We start from the raw sequence: 12,279 nt of genomic DNA on the forward strand, positions 1-12,279 counted from the left end.
ACAAGAATCTATGCAAATAGATTCAAAATGCTTCATATATGCAGTGCATATGGTGTATACATATATATATATATATATATATATATATATATATATATATATATATATATATATGTATGAGTCACATTCTCACTAGATATAAAAATGAACGTGTGTGTGTGGGTCCATAGATATCCCATGAATAAAACATGAGTAGTCACAAAGGGAAAAGTCAATAAGTGTAATGCAGCCAACAGCTAATAGCGTGGTATTGATCTGGTGAAATTGCTGAGTGGGGCCGTGAACACTTGTTCCCAGCTCCTCATTTAACAGCCCTGATGGCACTGAGGTGCAACTTAACACCCATCAGTGTGAAACATTGTGAAGGACACTCTTGCTGTCACCACGGGAACAGAAGAGCATCTGTGCCGAATCTGAACTGAGATTGAGAACTTTGACACGTTCGGTCCTCAGCCGCTGAATCTCATCTGACAGGCAGATAATAACTACATTCTGCTATTACAAGAGAGCGGTTTAAAGGTTGGATTAAAATTCCTTCGTAATGGGAAATGATTTGTGGTAGTCCATAACCATCTCCGTCTTCCTGTATATTAGGGCTGGAAAAATATATTGTGAATACACTGCAAAAAATCCATTGGAAAAAACTAGACAAAATTGATGTAAATTGAGACCTACTTATATTCTTATATTAAGCAAATTGGGTAAGAAATTATTTTCTTAGATTTCTTTAAGTAAGTAATCGTAAAGTCTCAATATTTGTGAAGTATGATTGAAATCAAGCAAAAATCACAGATTTTTTTGGCTTTAATGATAATAACAATAATAACAATTACTTGATACTGTAACTTTTGTGCTTATTTTGAGTGCAAATTACTTTAAATATGGTGGAAACTGTGATTAAGACAATAATTATTTTATAAAAGATTTTATTAAAGTTGTTATGTTGTTTTTATATCGTTTCGCATCATATATCCCATTTCTCCTAAGCATATTGAAATATTCATTTTTATAAGAATTTACCCAGCCCTCATTTATATATACAAATTTCTGAGCAGCAGATGATTTGCTGATCTTTTAAGACACAGATTTACAGTTGGGGCAAAAGGGGAAGTTTAGGCACAATAATTTTAAGCTCCTAGACAGATGGATTGTTAAAGCTATAGCTTTTTATCAGAAAAGACCAGATAATGCAAATTTTAAATCTTTGTAAATACCCTGACAGCAAGCGACTTCTATTTGGATCCAGACCAAAAACATTTTGCTCTCTGGGTACTGATTCTTAAAATCTTCTCCCGGCAATCAGCAGCCATATGCTGCTCGGAAAATTAAAAACGATTGATTCCCACAAAGCAGAAGAAGACAATTAGAAGTAGAGCATCTTCAGGCAGCCTTTTTATTGGTTTGTAGTGTAATTATGAAAGAGCAGTTCACAGGAACTGTGAAGGTCAGGTTGAGCTTTGAAAGCCCAAGAAAACTCCTTTTCCTTTGCCAGACAGTTCTATTGTGCAGCAATGCCAGCGCAAATAAATCCTTCATGGAATTATTATAAGCAGAAAACCTTTCCTGCATTAATTTTGGAAACTAATTTTCTGAACTGATGTAGATAAAATTGATAAAAAATTTAAATGCATTTTAGACCTACTTAACTTAACAAGACTTACTTACTATCTTACTTAACCTTTTTAATCCAATTGAATGTAATTGATTATGCTTTGGGCTTGTACTGCAGCCAGTGCCATTTCAGAGATGGAAACATTTATTTCATGGCACCTAATTCTGGAAGCAAACCACTCACTAGGGGTGGGCGATATGGCCCTAAAATAAAATCAAGATATTTCATGGTATTTTTGCGAAAACGGTACTTTTGGCGATATGACAAAAAAATGATTTTTTTTTTTGTTCAAGAACACTGCACAATAATAATAATGCATTTCATATATCTCCATATATCCAGTACTGCAGTTAAATGAATGATACTGGACAGATATAATCTGTCTCTAGTAGATATACAATGGGAAATGAGAACAGTGTGAATTTTTCTTTTGCTAAAAACAGCAAAAAAGTCGTACCCTGATGTTATTATTAGGGGTGGGTGATATGGCACGATATTTCAGGGTATAATATCGTTTACGATATTCAAAAACGTTGGCGATATTATCGTGTATGATATGATATAGCACACCCCTACCACTCACACTAGAATCTCTCAAAATCTACAATGAACAACCTCAAGAGATGCAGGATAGGATGAACTGCCTAATATTTTGTGGGGGAATATATTTTCAACATTTTAGTGCTTGAGTGTGTACCTGTATGTTATGTGTTGACAGTTATGTAATTCTTTGACCAGAGGAGATTTACAGGCTGCATGTGAGACATGGTTTTATTGGAGCAAAAGGAAAAATTGTAAATTCCACTGACCAGAAAAACAGCTTAAAACCATGCATTGAGAGAAGAGCCACACACAAATCAAGGAAAAAAATAAATGCCTGATAACTGAGGAAAAAAGAGTCTTATGATACCCTTTCACAACACAAAAGACTTTTTATTATTATATGTATAAACATCTTATAAATAATTCAATCAGTTCTTGGAATGGCTATAATCTGAGAAAGGTGGAGCCAGGGTGAGGCTATACCTGGATTAACCCATTCACTAATAGGATCAAACTAATTCTACCTCTCAAACATTTGGAATAAAGATACAAGAGAAAACTAATATGCAAGTGCATAAGTAACCAGTGATTTGTAAGAAGCTGTAAAATACTGTGACTAAGAGTCAAGCTGCAAAAGACTCTAAAATGACAGAGAAAATAAAAAGACAGACACAGAAATAAGCAAAACACAATAGTCAAAAGTTCCAGTGCAGAATCACCCACAATAGAAATGGTTTATGGCAGGCTGTATGGTTCAGTGGCAATGCTGGTTGTAAGCATTACGTAAGTGAACCCTAAGGTTATCTCAGTGCTGGCAGAATGCAGAGAGATGATGTGTTTGTCTTGGAAAAACACATTGTGTACTGAATACCGCCTGCGTCTCATACAGTTACATCACCAGTGTTGGGATAAAAAGCTGCTGTAATGTTTTATAAATATAACACAAAATATGACCAAAAGGGGACTTTTTGGTCACTATATCTCTGCTGTATTCACTGTTATTCCAAAATGCAAAAAATATACAAAACCTCATTTTTGGGTCAGCAGTCAGTATTTTAGTCTAGTAATGTAGGTTAATGTAATAATGTTTTTTTATTTAAGGAATGTGCTCTGTAAGCAAAGTAAAAACAACAATATACTTTTCTGATCTATGCTTCATCAAATAACCTGTTAAAAAAAACAACCTGATATTACCTGAACTTCTTGGGGCAGCTTTTCACCGCTGTGTGTAATGTAGCAGGAATGTGAGAGAGCCAGAGTACAGGAGGAGAGTGTAAACTCGAACCGGCCCAGTAAAACACACACATCCAGCCCCTCAAGACCACATCTCACCACACGTCAACCTGCAGCGTGCTCTCACCATCCCAAATACCAACCGCACAGTAGCAAACATTACTCCCACCAAACCACATCTGCACCATTACAGGAGCTGTCCTCCATCCAAGCCAGAAAGTCTAGAGATCAGACTTGTTTTCTTTTTATATAAAAAGTGAGTATATAGTCATATATATAGGTAAATGCTGAACAATTTTCCTGTTCATATTTATGGATGCATCTTGTCCAGCTCACACCTTTATCTCTGAATTGCATTGCATTTTTTATTTCTGAATGCAACTCTTTTTACAAACCATTTTTTCACCCTTGTCCTCATCTATCCTCATATCATGGAAAACACTCAAGAAGTATCACAAGGAGTCATCATCATTCATTAAGTCATTCATTATAAAGTCTCTGGGCACCAACTGGTCCAGTCGGTTCGAATCCCAATCATGCAGCTTGCCATCAGCTGCCGGAGCCCTAGGAGAGCACAGTTGGCCTTGCTCTCTTGCTCTAATGTCAATCAGCACAAGGCATCTGTGAGCTGATGTATCAGAACCAAGTCACTGTGCTTTTCTCAGAGTGCACTGTGATGCTACTCGGTAATGCAGCATCTGCAGCAGTTTGAAAAAGAGGCGGTGGCTGACTCCATATGTGTCGGAGGAGGCATGTGCTAGTCTTCACCCTCCTTGTGTTGTCGCATCAACAGTGATGGGGGATATACAGCTGACTAGCAACCGAATAGCTGGGATAATAGACCAAGCTACATTGGGGAGAAAATTGGGAGAAAATAAGAAATAAATAGACAAAAAAAAAGCAAAGAAAAATGTAATCTGATTTGACACTTTTCTCTTGGTACAACTATTGTTGCAACCATTTCTTTTCTCGCATATCCCCCTGAAGAACACCTATGAAGTATGAAGAAAGGGCACATTTATTCCTGCATCAAAAACAGTTTCTTCCCACAGACCATCAGGACTCTTAACAGTAAACACTGACTGACTGCTTTCACTTTTTGACTTACTCACTGGACTGCACTATATCTTTATGATTCTGCACTTTTCACTTTTCTACACTTGTATATCGCTACCGTCAGACAAAAACCTTGTATCCCCATTTTTGTCATTTTTAACTTTTTGACATAATGCAAATCTGCTTTAACTTTTGCCCACTCTTAACTGATTCTTTCAGTCTTAGAGGTGCTGTACCCAGGTTGGTAATTCAGCCAGCAATTCGATACTGGCAGGTGTTCTTTATAAATGAACCCACAGTAAAAAAAAAGAAAATACAAACGAACATGACATTGTTCTGTCAAAGTGTCTGGAATACATATAATGTAATGTATTGGTTGAGAAGACCAACTAATATATTTGTGCCTGTGCACGTTTCTACATATATATCTGTGCTTGCCTACGTGTTTCTTTATTTCTTCCAGGTTAATGACAGACTGGACCGGTACTGCTGTGGCTTCCAGCCTGACCCTGCTGACATGTGTGTGGAAAACCTCCTGAATGTGAAATGTTCCAATCCCAAAGACTTAATGTTGGTGCATATTTTGGTAATGCATTGATTTATTCTGTTTACTGCTCTGGCTATGCATAAACAAGAAGGTGCCTTCACAATGTAAACACTGTACTCAATGAAATACCAGTGACATTCATTTAAATCCAGCAACAAGCAAAAGTTAAATCATAACATAATCATGCTAGGTACTGTTCTGCAAACCAGAATCCTTAGAGCATGTTTATTTTATGCTATTTTTGTTGTTATTGTTATGTACTGTTTTTTAAACGTTGTGATAAATATCAATTCTCAGGGAATCTTCCCTCGTGTCCTTGAGCTGTTCAGGCCCAAAGTCGCTTGTGTGTGAAGTCAGTTTGACTTCCTTTGAGAGGATGCATGCATAAATGATGACAGGGTGGCTTCAGTGAAACATAACACTATTGCACTTTTTTATCTGCAGATGCATGTAGTAATATTGACTTGCCCGAGGAGAACAGGAGAGATACTGAAACTGGCAGGGTCTGTTGCAATCACAATGAAACAAATTTCATATGCATTTTCTTCCCTCTGAACAGAAGTGCTTGTGATGGAGCACTGTTGGAGTCTGTTATTGTACCTTGTTGTCTGAAACCTGGTAAAGAAATATACTAGGGAGAGATTTTATATGTTTATATATATAATGTTTAATATCTCTTTAATATCTCTTTTTTAAAATAATCAGCAGAAATTGAAGTGTTTGGTTTCATCTCAAAAGCCTATGTAGTTCAGTATAGTAAGTTGTTGGGAGAAGAGACAAATGTAGTATTTTTATTATTAGAATTACTGTCAAGTAACTGTCATGTAAAAAACTTGCATATCCAAAATGGCAAGTTTACAGGATAAGAAAACACATTCTTAACTTTTTAATGTGTTACAACACTGTCTAAGGACAGGCCATAACAGAAGTAGAAAAAATGTTATATTCCTAGTCTTTTTTAAACATTTCTTTTAGACAATTCTCCATGAAATTTTGACTTAATGTAATGTTAAAAAACTGTAAGGTTTAAATGTCAAAGTAAAAAACAGCAAAAATAATTTAGCATAAAAGCAGAAGTATGGGCGCTGAGTGGTCCAGCGGTCTAAAGCGCTGCCACTATGAGCAGGAGGTCACCGGTTCGAACCCCAGCTCATGCAGCTTTGCCATCAAGCTGCTGGCGTTAGAGGGAGCAAAATTGGCCCTGCTCCCTCTGGGTGGGTAGATGGCGCTCTTTCCCCACATCACTCCTACGGTGATGTCTGCAGCACAGGGCGTCTGTGAGCTGATGTACCGGAGCCGAGCCGCTGTGCTTTCCTCCAAGCGCGCTGGCTGCTCGGCAATGCTGCATCAGCAGCAGCTCGAAAAGAAGCGGTGGCTGACTTCACATGTATCGGAGGAAGCATGTGTTAGTCTTCACCCTCCTGGTGTGTTGAGGTATCACTAGTGATAGGGGGAGTCCTAATGAATGGGTTGGGTAATTGGCTGTGTTGTGTAAATTGGGGAGAAAATGGGAAAAATTAGAAATAAAATAATAATAAAAAAAAAGCATAAGTATATGTAATAAATAGTAACCAACATTGTTGTGAATGCGTAGGCTATACAGGGTTTTGGAATTAAACTTAAATACTTAACAGTTGTAATACAACCTATTCATCTGTTTTTACATTGTTTTATAGTCCATATTAAACTTGTGTAAAACCACCAGTGGCCCTGTGTTTCCATTCATTATAATCAGTAGTTCACAACAGTTGAGTTAACATTGTCACTTGTTAACCTCAAACTAGATTACATACATACAAGCATTATCATTAATTAAAATTGAATGGTAGTTTCAGTCTATATCAAAATAAAAGATTTGACCAAGAAATAACATACTGGTGATTGTATCCTCAACATTTGACACAAAATAACGAAAGAAGATGTGAAATATCTCACTGCCTTCCACACGTTTCTCACCAGAGAAAGTGACATCACTGAGTGCGACTCCTGTGTTTCCTAATTGCTCCTTATTACAGAAATAGACCCACTATATGGGTCATAATGTGCCGTCCATTTTCAGTTTAACATTTTATTCACTATACAGTTCATTATCAAACACCCATAAAGCATCATGTATAATATATTGTATAGACGATGTACGCTAGAATTTCCAAAGAATACCACAGTGCAACGTGCTGGTATTGTGTCAGATGTCCTCAGAGCTACATAAACAAAGAATCCCTCATTCCCTAGTCAGTTGACGAGTTAATTAGTAAATCATATAAAACACAGCTTATATTTGCAGATTTTGTGCAGTTTTAGAATCAGAGGTAACAGAGTTGATAAGTACATTGGGTCAGATATAAAAACATATTTTTAAATTACTGAAATGACATATTCTACAAAACAAAATATTTTAGTGCACCTGATATTATAACTTTTGATCAAATTAGCACTAAATCTTTAGACATTTTATGTAAAATTCAAGTAGAATGTATCAATCAATCAATCAACCTTTATTTTCTCTCTGGAAAAACATTGAGGGTGACCCTCATTTACAATGTTGCAGAGCATTTATAACATCAAAGGGATTGAACACATTTAATAATAATTTAGAAATAATAAGAAATAAAATAGTAAAAAATTACTAATTTTGATTTTAAATCAACATTTAATAAAAATATATATGTAAAACAGAAAATTCTAAAATATCATAACAAATTTGACACATAAAAAGTAAAAAAATGATAAAATATAAAATATGTAAATAGATAATAGTAAAAGTAAAGTATAAAATTATAAGAAGTGATTAAATGAACAATAGAACTAAGAACAAAAATGAAAATATAAAACTTTATAAAAATAAATAAATAAGTAAATACATAAATAAAAAATAATTAAAAAGTAAAATGAAAAAATCTAAGTAATAATAAATAAACAAAAATAAATAAATACAATTAAAAATTAAAATAAGAAAAAAGATAAACTAATAAAAAAAGAATGAAGAGAGTGTTTAACCCATACTATGATCATGATCAGTTCTGTCTCCCATGATACAGGTTTTTAATAGCATTGACCGCAGAGAAGGTTAAAGCTGTATTAGGTTTTGCAAAGCACTGCAACAGTGTCAGACTTAACCTGTATAAAATGCTCTACAAAAGATTAGAAAATCATTTTCTTTGATTTAGTTGCCCTTGGAGGGATGTGGAGTGGAATGAGCAAGAGAAAATCAATTATGTGACGGGATTTGAATTCCAGGTCATTAATAAAAGAGAGCTAAACCTTTTGCTGTCGGGTGAATAAGCTTTTATTTTGTTACTTATCATTAAAGTAATAGCGGTGTGACTAGGGTTATGGTTATGGCTTGGGGAGGATGTGGGGGTTTGCAACACATCTCCTGATGCACTGCTGCATCTCTCTCAGTTTTATTCACATGACTGCAGAAATACTCCCAGTTACCCATGGGCCTGCAGTATTCAGCAGGGTGTGTGCCAGCTCTAGCAGCATGCATTGTAAAAGAGCATATATATATATATATATATATATATATATATATATATATATATATTGTGTGCGAGTGTGTGTATGCGTTTGGAATTTATTTATTGTGACGCATGCTTTCTGTTGAACTGCTTGGTGTGTTCATGTGTGTGCACTAATTGAAGCTGCTGTGTTAAAATATTATACTGAACTATATATGGTCTCTATTTCTCTCTCTCTCTTTCTCTCCTCTTCAGGTTCGCAGGGCTGATCCCTCTAGACTGGTTTTCATAGATAATGCAGGCAGGCCTCATCACCCACACGACAACCTCAACTTCAGACTGGTTGAGGGCATTGATGAGTAAGTGCTGATGGTGAATCAGTTATACTGTTATATACAGTATATAGAGCACTGCACATCTGCAAGGCTGTTGCTCTATTGAACATCCCTCATGTATATATATTTAGTTGATCAGAAAGAGTCTTGAAAAGGCAAATGTGGATTGTTCAGTGATGTCTGTTCACCGAAGACTTAATGCACATGAATACAGAGACTACACTGCTAAAATAAAAGCAACTATCTAATTGTCAACAAAAACAGGATGGCCAGGTTACAATTAGCTTGAAAGTCTTATATGGTCTCATCTGTCCACAAGACGTTTTACCAATATTCTCCAGTCTCTTTTAAGTGGAATTTAACAAACACTTTCTGTCGAAATCTCTTCTAATGAATGCATTCAGTTTTCATTAGGTTAGATTGCACACATTGCCAACAACAGTGCTTGTAGAAAAGTACTAGAAGCTAAATAGGACTCTCTGGAGCAGATAAACATGGACCTATTGGCTCCATGTGTAATGCCAGGTGCCGGCCCTTAGTATTGAGCTGTGGAGCCGTGGAACTGTGTGGTGTGGATCACCATCATTCCAGAGATCAGATACTCCAACAAAAGCAAGATTAGCTTCTTTTAATTTCAGAAAAAACAACAATAAATGAAATCAGTGTACTACAACCAAGCCACATTTAAAGCAGCAGTACGGAAAACTGATGTATCTTGCTTCCTGGCTCCTCCTAGAGGTGGAAAGTGTGATTTGCTGCAATGAAGACAAATTACACTTTGAACCTCTTCTGGTTAAAAATGAAAAAACATTGATAAATGAATGGAATAAACTGATTCACTGATGGAGCACTTCTTCATTAGAGGGTCACCTAATCGGCATTTCTGAACTCTTAAAACTTTATGAATATAAACTTGTTTTATTTGCATTATTTGAAGCCTGAAAGCTCTGCATCTTTTTTGTTGTTTCAGCCATTTCTCATTTTCTGCAAATAAATAATCTAAATGACAATATTTTAATTTGGAATTTGAGAGAAATGTTGTCTGTAGTTTATAGAATAAACCAACAATGTTTATTTTACTCAAACATATACCTATAAATAGCAAAATCAGAGAAACTGAAGTAGTCTCTTCATTTTTCCAGAGCTGTATATGTGTGTTCAACAATGTAAAATTTCAACCAGGACAAATTTAGCCATGACTGTTTGTGTAGCAAAGATTAAAGGTTTGTTTCCCAAGAACAAGAATTACAGCATTTTACATGACGATTTCCCGGTGAATTTAAATATAGTCTAGGATTAGGCTTAATCCCTGGCTGGGAAAAAAATATACATTGGTCATTTGGATATGTTCATGTTTTGCGAGAGTATAATTCATTTTGTGATTGGCAGGTTTCCAGAGAGGGCGATGCGGGTGCTGCGGTCAGGCTGCCTGGAGCAGCTGCTCCTGCGCTCGCTGTCTGTGGATAAGGAGCTTTGGGAGAGCAGAGGTGGTGCAGCAGGCCTCCGCTCCACCATCCACACCATCCAACAGAGAGGCAGAGCGTTGCTGCAGCACCTCCAGGAAAAAGGTCTTCCACACTGATGCGACGGAGTGTTAGCTTGGATCTTTTTAGTTGCTCACAGTTTAAGTATGTTTTAGAGTTGGATGGAGGATTGTGGCTCTATTAAATACTTTCAATACTTTTACCATGTTTGCAAGTAGTAGCAGAGCTCTTTACATAATTTAATGAAATATGGTGCTGCATCGTTTGCCAGTAATCTTTCCGCAGAGCACTTATAGGCCAATGAAATTGTTTTGTTGATTATAGCTGGCTATTTTCTTGTGTTATTATTTTGTGTCCTTGAAACTTACCTTAAAATAAGGGATTCTCAGTTAAGTTCCCCACAAAGATATACTATAGATTGTGCTGCCTAACTCAGCTTCTTCAGTGTTGTAGCTGACGTTTAGGTGTAAAGTAGTCTACAACAAATTGATACAAAATTAATTAGTTATACTTCTCTTTTACACATAGAGACATTGTGATTGTTTCTGTTCATATTTACTGATGGAAAAGTTTATTTCTAATATAAGATGTATTAATTAAATTTGGACAAAAGAACCAATTCTGTGCCTTTGGAAGATAAAAAGATAAAAATACTGTGTATATAATGAATATATTTTGCAAAAACGTGTATATATTTAAATAGCATTAAACAATAAAACTGAAGTTTTATAACTTGTACGTTTTTCTACTTTCTAGTGCCTTTCCTTCTCTTCTCTGAGTGTCTGACAATCAAAGCCCCAAGCTTATCTGTCAGAATGTGTTTGGATGAATCTGATGTAACTCTGAACCACTATATGCAGTAATCATATCACCAAGATCCGTTCATGCTAGTGTCTTAAGGCAAAACGCAGAATGAGCACATTGTGGCAATCAGTTCACAATCTGCTCTTGTCACGTTGTACATGCATCATCACTGATAACACTTCGGGGGAAGATTTTCATCATGCAATTTTTAAAAATGCATTAGCACATATTAAATTTCCACTTTCATCCACAGCAATCTCCCACATGTGTCCTTTGTGTTTCTGATTGCGGTGCCAAAAAACTGCAGTGTGTTCTGCTTTCAATCACGCTTCAAAGCTTTTCAGCTACTTCCTTTTAAGCTCAAATCTGTTCATCAGAGAGTGCACAAATCTCTAACACTTGAAAATACTGGCCTTTAATTGAATACATGGAAAATTTTCTTAGAATGAAAAAGCAACATGTTCTTGTTTGAATCAGTAAACTAATTGTAAATGAAAAATCAATTAGCACCAAGGTATTTCACAAATGGTTATAATTTAGTTCCGTGATTACTGTTTTATTTCTAATTAACGAAAACCAGCCATTCATATCAACAAATATAGTGCTTCTATGCGCTTCACAGATATATGTAAGGCATTAGCATAAACCATGGATATGATCAGGAATGAATCAAAAGGGAATAATTAGGTAAAAACAGGCAGAGATTGGTAACAGGCTGAAAAGACACAAAAGAGCTCTTATAGTATGTAACTAGGGAGGGTTGGCAATACTTTGCAATGTAACAAAGACACAGGAGGTGTATTTATACAAACAGGGTAATTAAATACAGGTGAAACAGGTTCAGTACTCAGGTGAGAGTGAGTATTAGTATCGTTCTTGATTGATTGAGAATCGGCTTATGCAGAGTTCACCATGAGGGAGAATTATGGGAAGGCTAGTCACTGGATGCAATAGAGATGGCTGGGAGGTCTGAAAGTGTGACACACCCCTTGTTGATATTTTGAAATTTAATCATGGTCAATATACTTTGTCTTTTTTGACAAGAATGTATCAAAAGCTCCTAAATGTGAACGCAAAAACAGGTTTTTAAAGTAAATATACATAAATTATGTAAAAAAAAAGGCAGAAATATTTCACATCTTGTAAAGTGAATGATCTAAATCCAAGTTGGTTCTAGTATTGTCACATTTAGTAAAAGAGAGAT

The 12,279-nt window shown here is 35.8% G+C and overlaps 1 protein-coding gene across 1 annotated transcript in view; it reads left to right on the top strand.

The window, feature by feature from the left end:
* gask1a (golgi associated kinase 1A) overlaps nt 1-11,009 on the top strand; it is a 34,330-nt gene extending 23,321 nt beyond the window's left edge. The window contains exons 3-5 of the mRNA XM_007250415.4: nt 4,908-5,030; nt 8,708-8,811; nt 10,177-11,009. Of these exons, the coding sequence (XP_007250477.3) occupies nt 4,908-5,030; nt 8,708-8,811; nt 10,177-10,369 (420 nt within the window). The 3' untranslated portion in view covers nt 10,370-11,009. The remainder of the gene's footprint in view (nt 1-4,907; nt 5,031-8,707; nt 8,812-10,176) is intronic.
* The last annotated feature ends 1,270 nt before the right edge of the window (nt 11,010-12,279 follow it).

Source organism: Astyanax mexicanus, chromosome 6, assembly GCF_023375975.1.
Source record: "Astyanax mexicanus isolate ESR-SI-001 chromosome 6, AstMex3_surface, whole genome shotgun sequence".
Taxonomy (NCBI): domain Eukaryota; kingdom Metazoa; phylum Chordata; class Actinopteri; order Characiformes; family Acestrorhamphidae; genus Astyanax; species Astyanax mexicanus.